The sequence below is a fragment of the Puma concolor genome, chromosome A1, assembly GCF_028749965.1.
Source record: "Puma concolor isolate L17-30 chromosome A1, mPumCon1.1.hap2, whole genome shotgun sequence".
In the NCBI taxonomy this organism is placed as follows: Eukaryota; Metazoa; Chordata; class Mammalia; order Carnivora; family Felidae; genus Puma; species Puma concolor.
This window is the reverse complement of record NC_141667.1, coordinates 240,880,831-240,895,315: the sequence shown is the minus strand read 5'-3', so window position 1 is coordinate 240,895,315 and position 14,485 is coordinate 240,880,831. Positions and strand designations below refer to the sequence as shown.

Here is a 14,485-nt window from a genome sequence, read left to right as displayed (position 1 = left end):
CCCGTACCCACAGCCCCGTCCCTACCGAAATGATTACACTGAGTCTCGGTGAACCAAGACCTAATGTCCAAAAAGTTTCCATCCTTTAAGAAAATATACACATTCAAAAGTGATGTTAGTTTTTATGAATAGTGCATCCTGTAATTCCTGACAGTGTCTCAAAGTCCTCATCAAAATGACTCGCATCTTCTAAATTTTAAAGGTAAAGTTCAGATGCAAATTCTGCGCATCTACACAGATGATGAAATTTTTACTTCTAGGGTTTCAGCAATTGTCCTGATTTTGTATAAGTAAATTCCATTTAAACTCCCTAATTCTATAAGCCATTCCCACGGCTCCTACCGGCTACTTCAATCTCAAGTCTTAAATTCCAGAAATCAGATAAAGGCTCTATATCACAGCACTAAGGCTCTTTCAGAGTCAGTCAAAGCTTTAGACAGGCTTTTCAGAATGAACTTACTTTTCCAGCACAGTAGATTTTCTTGCTAGGCAAGATTTGATTTCCAAATTGCACTAAGTTCTAGTAATTCAGGTTTCATTCTCGCCTGCTCCCACATTTCAGCAGACAATTAAGGAACTTTCTGACCCGTGCTCCTACCCTCTGGGGTTTGGGTAGAAGACAATCCACCATAGAGAGTTACACTCACATTCCTGGGACTCTGACCCTCGGGGACTCAGTAAATCCTACAGTAGGACTGTTTGTAGTTAAACAACCGTGTGGCAAGCAGTGTGTTTTGTTCATTTGTTAATTCACAAACTCTGTCTCCTGCTTTTGAACAATTCCCAAAGGTAATGATAATTTTCCTTTTGTAAGAAAATGTCTCCAAATGGCCCAGATTAATATTTCTACGAGGCGAACCTTTCCTTTTATAAATTGGAAAACAGAATTGTAAGAGCTGATAAGGGCACAGCTAGCAAGAAGTCTATGGGCACCAAGATGAGGCAGGGCCAGGAGGCCTGGTAAAGAGTAGACACCTGACAGATGGCGCTTTGGTACTTCAGCTTTAATAACATTCTTAGATGGAAGGTTCTTTCAGATCAGGTATCACATGATGAACATAACAATTATGTTAAATCCAAAAACCATACTTAAATCTGGTACAATTTTGGGCAAAGCACACAGCAAGAAGTGTTCTAAGTTTTAAACAAAAGTCACGATACAAAATTCTATTTATGGTATAATGTTAAGTATGTTAGAGAAAGAGAGGAAAGACCTAGAAGAAATGGAAGGAAATACAAATACACCAAAACGTTAAGACATTTGGGAACAATGGACCAACACAGGATTTTCCTAAACTCCCTTCATTCTTTCTTTACTCTTTAAAATATATTTTTAACATCCTTAGATTGTTAGAAATCTCATGTAATTTAACAAACACATGATAGAACACGAGGCAGGTTTTGATTTCAGAGGGTTATTGACTTGTTTGATAAACAGAAGATGAAATTAATAAGCATTAGTTGCAAAATTTGCAAAATCGAGTTTGCCCTGGGTCATACAAAGAAATTGTGTAAACACGCTCAAGACAGTCAAAGCAACAGACAAAAAAATGCAATCTTGATTTTTGTTTTCTTACCCATTCTTCCTTCTAGCTTCACTGTCCTACTAAACGCCTTCCTTGGAGGATTCTAATCAGGATACAGAATGAAACCCAAACTCTTGATTTCTTTCAGAGAACACTTAAATAGCGCTCCTATATGCCATGCGTTACTCCAAGCATCTTACAAATGCTAATTCGTTTCCTCTAAGTAAGTCTTCAGGCTGGCATTCAAGCACTCCCCACTTGGTTTGCACTCCCAGCCCTCTCCCACTGCTCCAAACGCCCTGTGACAGCGTCACCATTCCACTCTGGTTGCCTAAAATACACTCACTGGCACCACTCATCCTCATTCTTTCATTCCCCATTTTTTTTTAAATATTTATTTATTATTTTTGAGAGTCAGAGCATGAGTGGGGGGGGGAGGGGCAGAGAGAGAGGGAGACCCAGAATCCAAAGCAGGCTCCAGGCTCTGAGCTGTCAGCACAGAGCCTGACACGGGGCTGAAACTCTCGAGCCGTGAGATCATGACCCGAGCCGAAGTCGGACACCCAACCGACTGAGCCACCCAGGCGCCCCATCATCCGATCAGTTCTTTCTGAGACACTGTCCCCACCTGTTCCCCAAAATCCACCTGTCAAAGGCCAAAGCAGGCTCATATCCTACCTTCATCAAACCTTCCCAAACCCTCCTGGCTCAGATCTGGGCTCCTCCCTATTACTCTTCATAGAACTAGACGTACAAGGGATTTCCAAAGAACATAATCTCAGGAAATAAATCTAGTTACTAGAGTTTACATCACTTTTCTCTATATTCCTTTCTTTACACTGACTGACTCAGTGTTGTTCTGCATAACAAATGCTGCTCAGTATGTAAATGTCACATGTATTCAATCTGCAGACAGACCTAAAAGAGCAACTTTCAATACTGTGCATAGAACATGTCACCCCACATCATTTGTTTACTATCAAAATTGTATACAAATGGTCACAACAGAAAATTATTTTATAAACTTTTTAAGCATTTTCTGTGTGAAGTGCTGTGACTAAAAATTTTACGTGCATTATAACCCAGAATATTCCCCAAAAACTATCCCATAAGAGGAAGACTCACCTTACATTCAAGTCATCATAAAGTTCTCCTATTATGCAGTACTATCATTTTTTTTTTTTTTTTTGAAAAATAATATACTGTTTGGGGAAGACACATTGATCTGAACTAATTCAATCATGCTAGCCTAGAGATCATCTGATAAAATCTATTTTTCAAAATGGGACCAGGAGACAAAGAAATTTAACATAGATGTTTTAATTATTCCTGGGGCATGACTTCACAATTGCTACTGCAGGAAAATTTGTAAATAAACTTTATAAAGATCACTTTAACACACAAAAAGCAACATAGTTGTTACATTGAGAAACAAGTATACCACCAGAGAAAGTTCTGAGAATTGGTAGTCAAGGCTGGATATAAACCTTCCAATGCCATATCACATGTGATGCACAGCAACATCTCAGGAAAGCAAAGAAGATGTGCTGTGGAAAACTGTTTAGAAAACAGACTCAAGGGGCGCCTGAGTGGCTCAGTTGGTTAAGCATCCAACCTTTGGTTTTGGCTCGAGTCATGATCTCACGGTTCATGGGATCGAGTCCCCATGTCAGGCTCCTTGCTGACAGCACAGAGCCTGCATGAGATTTTCTCTTTCCCTCTCTCTCTGCTTCTACCCCATTCACTCTTTCTGTCTCTCTCTCAAAATAAATCAATTAATTTAGTAAAAATAATAAAGTCTCGAGGCACCTGGGTGGCTCAGTCAGTTAAGTGTCCGACTTTGGCTCAGGTCATGATCTCACAGTTTGTGAGTTCAAGCCCCATGTCAGACTCTGTGTTAATAGCTCAGAGCCTGGAGCCTGCTTCAGATTCTGTGTCTCCTTCTCTCTCTGCCCCTCCCCTGCTCGCACTCTGTCTCTCTCTCTAAAATAAAGAAACATTTTTTTTAAAATTTTTTTAATGTTTATTTATTTTTTGAGACAGAGAGAGACAAAGCATGAACAGGGGAGGGTCAGGGAGAGGGAGACACAGAATCTGAAACAGGCTCCAGGCTCTGAGCTGTCAGCACAGAGCCCGACGTGGGCCTCAAATTCACAGACAGCGAGATCATGACGTGAGCCAAAGTCGGCCGCTTAACTGACTGAGCCACCCAGGCGCCCCTAAAATAAATATTTTTAAAAATATTTTTAAATAATAATAAAGTCTCATTCGTTAAAGAAAAAAAAAAGAGACTCTCAAAACATCACTCTACTGAAGGCAGACACTGGAGTCAGAGATACTTTTTTTTTCCCAATGTTTATTTCTGAGAGAGACAGTGTGAGCAGGGAAGGGGCAGAGAGAGAGGGAGACATAATCTGAGCTGTCAGCACAGAGCCTGATGCAGGGCTCGAACTTGTGAACTGTGAGATCGTGACCTGAGCCGAGATCAAGAGTCAAATGTTTAACCGACTGAGCTACCCGGGAGCCCTGAAACACTTGTTAAGAGTTTCAACAGAAATGGCTTTTTTTGAAAAAATGTGAAAGAAATATTTCAGTAATGTGTTAGATATGCCTATTTAAGATCACATTATATACATAACTATAATACTTTATTATGGATCATGTAAATATTATACATCAAATTGACCCCAGAAAGAACTGTTTTCATCTTCTCATTGGAAACAAGGAGACTCGACTTCCATGGCAGTGACCTCAGGTGTGAACACGGACGGTTCTCTTCACAAGCACCCGGTGCCCTGGCTATTACGTCAATTGTACGGATGAGGAAGCGCAGCTTTGACCTGAAGAGACTCACAAGGTCACACAGCTGCTCAGTGCGGAGTCCACTTGACTTACAGTGTGTGTCCTCAACCACCACCTCCACGGCAGGAAGCTCCCACAGGCCTTTCGTGTCAGAAGCCACAAAATGTAAATTGATTCTCCTCCTCCGTAGGATCAGCATAAAAAGCACATACTTTCCTTAGAAACGAGATGTGCGTCAAGAACCTTCTCTGCTGAGCCCACACCGTGCTCCTCAGACGGTGAATCCCCCACCCTCACAGCACCCAGCATCGCAGTAAGGGTGGAACAGACAGCACTCGAAAGCTCCTTAAAGGACCCCTCTGATCCCATGTAAGACTCCCCAGTTTAATACAACCTTCACCAAATGAGAGACAGAGATGAAAATACTCAAAAGAGATACGGAATTGGCAAATAGTGCTCTTCCTATGTTCCGTTTGACACTCATTTGTAGTTTTTTTAATGTTTATTTATTTATTTTGAGAGAGGGAGAGAGAATCCCAAGCTGACAGCACAGAGCCTGACACAGTACTTAAATTCATGAACCATGAGATCATGTCCGGAGCCGAGATCAAGAGTCAGATGCTTAGGGGCACCTGGGTGGCTCAGTGAGTTAAGCGTCCGACTTGACTTCAGCTCAGGTCATGAATTCGTACTTCATGGGTTGGAGCCCCCCCAACCAGGCTCTGGACTGACAGCTCAGAGCCTGGAGTCTGCTTCAGATTTTGTTTCTCCCTCTCTCTCTGTCCCTCCCCTGCTCACACTCTGTCTCTTTCGCTCAAAAATAAATAAACATTAAAAAAAACTAAAAAAAAAAAGTCACTTAACTGACTGAACTACCCAGGCGCCCCAACACGCATTTGTTAAATGAAGTAGAAAAATTTTAGTGCTACAAAGATGGAGAACCTAGATTTCCTGTCTTTGACTTCAATCTCAAAAGTAGCAGCTGACCATAAAACACACTGTCTTTCTGGTCTGCTCCCAAATTCTCAGCTAGAATGTCATTACAGAAACAAAATGCAATGTGCAACATGGAATAAATGGAAATGTGCCAGCCTCAGAACACATAATATCCAGGAGGGAGATCAGGAGTGATGCTAGTTTAGGTAAACCTGCTTAAACTTTACGGCACTAAGTGTAACATGTTGAAAAGACAAATTTATACATCGCGGTTCTTAAAGAGGTGCAGAAGCCGTCCACAGACACAGGAGCTCCAGGAGGGATGGGTCCTGACCCGGCAGGCACCAACCTGCCCGCACAGCCCCTGAGGCTGTCCCCAGCCTCGCCTGGAGCTTTCTCTGCTGTGTCAACAGTTCTTTCAGGAGTTCTTTTTAAAAGTGAAGTCGCTGGAAAAGCTAAATGCAAATATTACAAGAAATGAAAAGGTTTATTCTAGGTGATTTCTTTAAGCTTTTACTGTATTATGTATCAGAACAAGAATAGGATCTCTCATTCAGTAAGAACATAAAACAAAAAGAAACGTGTTAGCTGTCCAGAAAACCGTATTTCTGCTCAAAATTCTCCTCTGAACACAGGAGTTTGAGGAGAGACTGTATAGGAGATGTTTTGAAACAATGTTTCCTAGCACATAAAACAGAACCCCGACATTCAGGTACATGATGCCCACACTTTGCCCTTTATCTTCCCCTGCTCTTCCAAGGGGACTGGAACACCATCCCAAGAGCTTACAGACCTGAGTGCAGGACCCTTAACTCACCTGAATGTGCAGGGCGCCCTCTACTGCCTCCTGGATGTTCAAACAGCCACTGATGAGTGACAGCTGGTCTTGGGCACCCAGAGAGCCTTTCAGAGAGCCCGACTGCTCCAGAAACGTCATCTCTTTTCTAGAAAGAAGAGTGACCCTGTGAGTATTCAAGAGCAAATTAAAGGCAACGGTAGGGCGCCTGGGTGGCTAAGTTGGTTAAGCATCTGTCCGAGTCTTGATCTGGGCTCAGGTCACGATCTCAAGGTTCATGGGATTCTTTCTTTCTCTCTCTCTCTCTCTCTCTCTGCCCTTACCCCGCTCATCCGCTCTCTCAAAATAAATAAATAAACTTTAAAAAAATCAAGACAAAGGGGCGCCTGGGTGGCTCGGTCGGTTAAGTGTCCGACTTCGGCTCAAGGCATGATGTCGCGGTCCGTGAGTTCGAGCCCCACGATGGGCTTTGTGCTGACGGCTCAGAACCTGGAGCCTGCTTCCAATTCTGTGTCTCCCTCTCTCTCTGCCCCTTCCCTTTTCGCACTCTCTCTTGCTCGCTCTCAAAAATAAACATTTAAAAATTTTTTTTAATTAAAACAAAGGTAAACATCACTAACTAGTAGGGAAATGCAAATCAAAACCACAGCGATCTACCCCTTCACACCCATTAGAATCTAAATAAGTAAACCAAGAGTTAGTGAGGACGTGGAGAAATTGAAACCCTGTGGAAATGTGAAAGGGCCAGCCACAGTGGCAGTTTGAGGACTTCTCAAAAAGTTAAAAACAGAACTACCAAATGATCCAGCAATTCCATTTCTGGTTATACCCCCCCCCCCCCCCCCCGCCAAATGAAAGCAGGTACTCAAACGCGCATTTGTGCACCCATGTTCCATGGTTTACAATAACCAAAAGATGGGAACCCAAGAAGTCCACACCTGGGTGAATGGATAAACAAATGTGGCATGTGCATACAGCAGAATTCAATCAGTGCAATTCAGCCCTAAAACGGAAATCCTGTCACAGCAACCACAGGGACGGACCTTGAGGACGTCAGGCTAAGTGAAATACGCCAGTCACAAAAAGACGAATGCTGTATGATCCCACTTGTACGCGGTGCCCAGGACAGTCAAACTCACAGAGCAGAAGTAGAATGGAGGCTGCCAGGGCTGGGTGAGGGTGACCGTGGTTTCGGGGATACAGAGTTTCAGTTGTGCGAGATGGCCTTTTGGTGACGGACGGCTGCACAGTGAGAATGCGCTTAATATCGCTGAACTGTACAGTCAGAAATTATTAAGATAGTAGACTTTATGTTACGTACATTTCACAATTCTTTTTTTATTTTTATCTTTTTAAGAGATGGGGCGAGGCCAACAGGAGGTAAGACTGGAGAGTAGTTCTCCGCCCGCTTCTTTCAGTCCTGGGGGACGGGGCTGAAAGAACGTATCTCATAATCAGGACCAGCTGGCTTCGTGGGGTGCGGCCTGTGCATCACAGAGATGGGCGTTCAGAAGAGCCCTGGGCTGGGTCTGATGCCCTGCCATCACGGTCTCAAAATTCTTTTGTTTGTGTTTTTTTTGAGAGAGAGAGAGAGAGAGAGAGCACGAGTGAGCAAGGGGCAGGGAGGAGAAAGAGAATCCCATGAGGGACAGACAGAGAGGGAGAGGGAGAGACAGGAGCAGGGTTCACCCACAACGGGGCTCGAGCTTGCCTGAAGCAGGGCCTGAGCCTGCCCCGTGGGGGACTCAAACTCCCGAACGGAACCGTGAGACCGTGACCTTCAGCAAAGTCAGATGCTTCACAGACTGAGCCACCCAGGCGCCCCTCACTGTCTCAAAATTTTTAATGACTATCAAGCAAAGGGCCCCACATTTTCATTTAGCCTCATAAATTATGCAGTCAGTCCGGCTTATAATTCGTGATTAAACAAGACAGAGAACATATACAAACACACACACAGTAAGGAACAACATTTATGCTTTCCAAAAACTTCTGTGGGTTCTTCCCAGTGAGTCAAACAATTTTTACATCGCTTCGTATCATGGTTTTTATCTTTACGCTGTCAGCGTCTTCAGCCAAAGAGCACCAGGAACACACGTACAGTGGGGTGGCTCAGGTTCGTTACTCACTGCAGTGAGGGAGAGTGCACACCAGGGGGAGCCGTGGGGTATCAGTAAGGGCGTCTGAGGGCACCGAGAGCAGATGCAAGCTTGGGTCGGGGGATTCGGAAGAGGATCTGAGGGCCTGAGTTCACTGGATTGGATGCTGTGAACTCAGCGAAGGCAACGTGAGGATTGAGTGTCTCCACAAACATAAATATCTGCAGGGCAGACTAAATGGAAGATAAAGGTGTAATGGGCAAAGAAGTGACAGTCGTTCATTTTAGCCAAGACTCAGCGTCTGTGGGTTTGCACGGTGCCCTCGTTCTTGTCTGTGCTTAGACAAATTTAAAACGGGGTCTTGCTGTGTCGCGTTCTCTCATGGTCTAACAGTGACCTTGTCTGACATGGGTGTTCTTGAGACTCCTTATGTCCAACAGGAGAGTGCCACGGCCTACCCGTGAGGACCCGCCAGCTCCAGACGTCAGGGGCTGTGCTTCTGTTGTTTTGTCTTTTTTTCTTTCTTAAAGCTATGCACCTGTATTTTGTTTTAACTACAAACTGAGGACCAAATTGCTACTGTTACTGGGAAGAAAAAAAGATATGCTGAAATGCAAACAGATTTCTTTATTTTAATTAACAAAAAGAAGCTTCCTGGCAAAGGTAAATGAGTCAACAAATGATCCGGCAGATTCAAAGTCTCTCCTGCTTCTGGGTCAGCAAACAGAAAAATGCCATGGCGGGCCATCACCACACCTGGGATCTGAACCCGAATCTGTTTCAAGGAGAGGGAGAATCTGAGATGACTGGCATACAGATAATTTGGAAGGTCTGTAATATATCAGCTTTAAAATATCTACCTTAAGGGGCGCCTGGGTGGCGCAGTCGGTTAGGCGTCCGACTTCAGCTCAGGTCACGATCTCGCGGTCCGTGAGTTCGAGCCCCGCGTCAGGCTCTGGGCTGATGGCTCAGAGCCTGGAGCCTGTTTCTGATTTTGTGTCTCCCTCTCTCTCTGGCCCTCCCCCGTTCATGCTCTGTCTCTCTCTGTCCCAAAAATAAATAAACGTTGAAAAAAAAAATCTACCTTAAAATTGGGCCAGAAAATGGCTACCTTATTCTGCAGGATCCTAAGGACACACATGCGGAAGGCGCCCCTCGGAACAACTCAATGTTGGGAACCGAATAACCCGACCACCACCCCCAATTAGCAGGTATTCGAAAGTATTTCTACATGCAACACATTCCTTGAAATAGAGGTTTATAAAGTTACTGAAAATATACAAGACAAGGTCTGTTTCTTAGCCAGTTCAAGAAATTTGTATTCGTTGTATAGAATAGCGCGTGGGGTCTTAGCAGCAGGTTAGAAATCTATGATTTGTAAGTTTGATAAGCTAACATCAAGAAAACGGACTTAAATGCCAGAAAATAGTACCTTACACGCCATCGAGGGAAACGTATAAAGAGTTACCAGAAAAAGTTACCCTACTAAGATAAGGAAAAGCAAATATTTACCTGTTCTAGAGGCTCCTGTTCCTGTGACCATGTACCAGTACTGTCCCCAAACCTCCCTGAACACAGTCTGTGTTCTTCATTCAAACAACAACGGTGAGGAGAGCACCATGTGATCCACAGATCATTTATTTTTCACTTCATGTTTTTGTTCCATTTTTCGGAAGTTTTAGAGTTACATAAGTCTGTAAATATACTAAAACCATTTACTGTATACTTTAGAAGAGTCAGGTGTGTGGTATATAAATTCTATCTCGATAAAGCTGATGTATTTGTTTCTTGTCGCTTCTGTGACAAATTACCACAAACTTAGTGGCTTAAACAATACAAATTTCTGACCCCTGGACTGTAAGGTAATAAATCTCAAGTAGACTAACATCCAAGTTCCACAAGGCTGCAAATCTCAAGTAGACTAACGTCGAAATATCAGCAAGGCTGAGTTCCTTCTGGAAGCTCTAGAAGTGAATCTGTTCCATGCGTCTTCTAGTTCCTAGAGCACACCCCCCCCCCTTTCCTTGGCTTTGTGGCCCTCTTCCATTTCACAGCCTGCAATCTCACTACCAACCTCTGCTCTTTCATCGCACCTCCTTCTTTGACTCTCCTGACTATTTTTTCCTAAGAACGAGCCTCATGATTACACTGAACCAATCTGGATCATCTCCCACATGCATACCCTGAACTTAATCACATCTGGTCTCCTTTGCCACGTACGGTAACACATTCCCAGGTTCCAGGGATGAGGGCCTGGGAGAAGCAGTGTTCTGACTACCACACTTTTTAACAAAACAACAAAAACAGAAACAAACAAGGGGCACCTGGGTGGCTCAGTCTGTTAAGCGTCAGACTCTTGATTTTGGCTCAGGTCATGATCTCACGGTTTGTGGGTTCGAGCCCTGCATAGGGCTCTGCACTGACAGGGTGAAGCCTGCTTGGGATTCTCTGTCTCCTTCTCTCTCTGCCCCTCCTTTCTTGCTTTCTCTCTCTCTCTCTCTCTCTCTCTCTCAAAAATATATAAACTTAAAAAAAAACTTTTAGAATAGAATATGTAATGTAGATAGAATTCCTGTACAATTACTGTCCAAAACTGTGCTTACAGAACAGAGAGCACTTGCCCATTAAAGCTGCCTCACATCAGATAACTAGGTTATGCTTGGCTCTCTGTACTTTGCAGACGTTATTCCACCATATTCAGAAATTCACTGGCTGTTGAAAAGCTGTTGTCAATCCGTCGTTCCTTCGTGGGCAGTCTCTCCTTTCACTCTCTCACTGCCTGTAAGACTTTTCTGATGTTCCTTGGTGTTTTACAGTTTCACTGTGAGGTATGTAGATATAGATACCCTTCCTATTTCTCCTGCTTAGGACACTCTGTTCTTCCAGAATATGAGGGTCCATGTCTTCAACTGAAACGAAGTCTCAATCATTACATCTTCATAAATTGTTTTTCCCTATTCTCCTTAACCCTTTCAGACCTCTAAGGAGATCTATGTTAGACAGTCTCTCTGTATCCTCCATATTTCTTAACTACTCTTGTCACATATTACCTCTATCTCCGGAACCGCATGCCAGATAGTATCTTCAGATCTGACTTCCGGGTTACTATGCTCATAAAACCTTGTCTCTCATGTGTTGGGGATTTTTAGTTGTGAGCAGATGTCCACTGAACCCTGCGGAAATTCTCTGAGCCTTTGTTTAAGGTACATTATCCTGGAGATGGGACGTATTTGCTTCGGGCAGGCACTGAAGGCACCACTAACCAAGGGACCAATGTGAACTGTTGGGCTGGAATGTTTAAGTCCACACGGGAAGATGAATTCAGGCTCCGACTCTTAGAGAGCTTGTCTGTGGCTGTAAATCCTCAGAGAAACGCTTTCTCCCCTCCACCCAGAACCATGGCCAGGAGAGACAAGCCCCCACGTGTGGGTTAGTTTCCTACTCCTCTCAGCAGCAATGTAGACCTCTGGAAACCAGCTTCCCGTGGGGGTCTCCAATCTGATCCCCATCTTGCTCAGACTAAGGTTTGCTGTTAGAACCAAAGCAAGACTGGCAAGTAGCTTACTTAGAGCAGCCGTGACTCTCACATACCTCTTGGGATCTGTGCTCCCAATCTGGCCTCTGAGAATTGCCATTACTTTCTTGCCAGTTCAGCTATGCATTATAAACTATACATTTACTCAATACTTGTAAGTATTTTGAAGTGAAAAGGATTTCTAGGATGCTTACGTTGCCGTATTGCCAGAAACTAAACCCTAGACTGTTTCTTTGAGATTTAAAATTCTTAGGCATTAGGCACATTTTATATACTTCATGAGAAAGGAGAAATACTGACCATATCATTTCAGCAATAAGTTATTCAATGTGAATATGATCTCTACTATACACACAATTTATAACACATAATCACTGACTGATTACATCATGGTTCCTGTTCATATGTATAGAAAAGAAAAACAATACTGATATTTTTGAGTTACCACTGCTAAGGCCTACTCTTCTGTTTCCCAGTTCTACCCATTTGGAAAAACATACACATGTTTATATTATTTATATACAAAATAGTATGTATATGTTATTGTAAGAATATTCTATATTTATACATATATAATACCTAAATCCACCTGAATCCAACAAGTTTAGGTTTAAAAATAACAATATACTTCTGAAATGCATCAAAACGCAAAGAACGTTTCTGTTTTATTTAATCTAGCTTATTCCCTCTGGTACTTCAGAAACTGAGGCCCAAACTGGCTACATCACTCAAAGACATAAAGTGCTAGCAGCATGCGGGATGGAAGCGGGTCTTCTGACTCCTTCTTGCAAAAGCACACAGAATAGGAGCCACTGCCTCTTCCTCACTCCTACTAGACCATGATGGCACGCACACACACACACATACACACACACACACAACCCTGTCTGGTGGGAATTATTATTTGTAGAACTAATGGGCACAGTGCATTGGCTTAAATTTTGAAAATCGAAGGTCAACAATATACTGGAGAAAACAGGAAGAGTTTGCATCCACTCCCTCCCTCGTGAATGCTGCTAACACCCGAGGCCCAGTCTGCTGAGCTTGAACTTAGACTACCGGGCTCCCATCGTCCCTTCAGGGAGCCCTGGTGTACCTAGCACACCTACCATCTCCTTGCAGGGTGTCGTTACCAACAGATGTGCCAGGCTGACCTACGGCCCGGCTCCAGAGTTCAGCCCCCTGGGTGCCTGTGCCACCGGTACATGGCCCATCCATCAACTCATCCCTCATGGCGGTTTGAATGAAGACCCATGAAGTAAGTTGGTCAAAGGTTGGTGGAGCCCACAGTAGAGTCACTGCAATGGTGAGTTTTAGAAAGGCAGGACCTCAGACAAGGATCTGCTATGAAACAATCCTCCCCAGAACCGCTGAAAGTTACCAGAGCTGTTGTCTGACTGTCAGAAGCCCGGGTGTCCCTGAACAATGTCCCATTTCTGCAGCAGTGATGGAGCTGCAGACAGTTCCCAGTATCCCTTGCTTCCTTGAAGAGCCTTGCAATAAACATCCACCAACAGATATAATCTGGATGCCTCAATCCTTATAAACTGAAAGGGCCTCACGTCTATTTTGTTCAGAAATTTGACAGATAGGATGAAGAAAATTATACCATATCTAAACTGCTTGGTTTTAAACTATATGATTTATATAAATTAGACCTGCAGCAGTGGCTAAGCCTAGAAACCAATAACACTGATAAACATTAACTACATTGCCCATAAATATAATCAGAATAAAAATGTTCATATCTCTGAAAAACTGTTTACAGCTAACAAACAAAAAAAATCATTTCATTTAAATGTATTTGCTGTCACAGAGGAATAAGTGACAAATAAAATACAGTGCCCCTGTTCTTTTTCTGGAAAGACTTTCTTTCTGTAACTTATTTTTTAAAGTAAAAAAAAAAGTGGAAAGAATAAACATCCCCACATTTCTGAGAATTAAAAACCACCAATCCTGACATATGTGCTTTTCATTTTTTAAGTAAACAAAACACTGAAGTTCTTTTATCCACCAACCTCTTCTGTTGAACTCAGATGGGATTTTTAAATGCTAAACCCTGAAAACATAATGATTACCCATTTCATCATTTAGAGAATTATGTTTGAGAGGCTCACGTGCTCAAAAGCACCTGCTTTAAGCATGAGTAAGCCAAAGCAAACTTCTGTCCTTTCTTCCCAATGTGCGGAGTCAGATTAGATCAGATGGGACTACAAGAGTGGCTCTTGTCGCTTAGATGAGCTACTGTTCTGCAGAATTCCCAGGGACACCCCTATGAAGAAAGGAAGGAAAAACAGACAGAAGGCAGGAGCCAGAATAGCCACACCAATGGCCTCATGCAGATTAGACTCAGAGTGAAGAATCCATGGAAGTGATTCGGCCTCACGGCCCTTTCTGCCCCTGGAAGAGACAGGAGCATGAGGGGAGAGACCTGGTCACACGTTAACCCCCTGGATGGCTGCAAACTCCAGGACCCCCAGAGCAAACCAGGTAAGACATTGGAGGAGCTTTTAGACATACTCAGACAATCCCTTACATTGTCTTCAAGTTCAAGAACTATGCCCACAAATCAAAACCAGCCATTTGGCAATGTTTTATCCCCATGATTCTAGTTTTACATTGAATACTCTGGAAGAACTTAACACATAAACAGCTGGAAAAGACAGGGCTCTCAGTTGGGTTTTCAGCAGCCTGACACACGCCAGAATGTTTCAACCTACACTATTTAATAGTTAAGAATGCACTTTGTTCAAAGCACTTTAGTAAGTGGCTGCAGCATACCAGTTCTACC

General features: G+C 43.3%; 1 protein-coding gene and 1 long non-coding RNA gene across 2 annotated transcripts in view; both read right to left on the bottom strand.

Annotated features, from left to right (window-relative positions):
- CRYL1 (crystallin lambda 1) overlaps positions 1-14,485 on the bottom strand; it is a 130,864-nt gene that overhangs the window by 91,808 nt on the left and 24,571 nt on the right. The window contains exon 3 of the mRNA XM_025924970.2: positions 6,082-6,208. Within this exon, the coding sequence (XP_025780755.1) occupies positions 6,082-6,208 (127 nt within the window). The remainder of the gene's footprint in view (positions 1-6,081; positions 6,209-14,485) is intronic.
- LOC147584904 (uncharacterized) lies at positions 7,646-12,706 on the bottom strand. Its single transcript, XR_015254361.1, has 2 exons — positions 9,244-12,706; positions 7,646-9,019 (listed from the first exon to the last, which is right to left on the bottom strand). It is a non-coding gene; the product is annotated as an uncharacterized LOC147584904 (long non-coding RNA).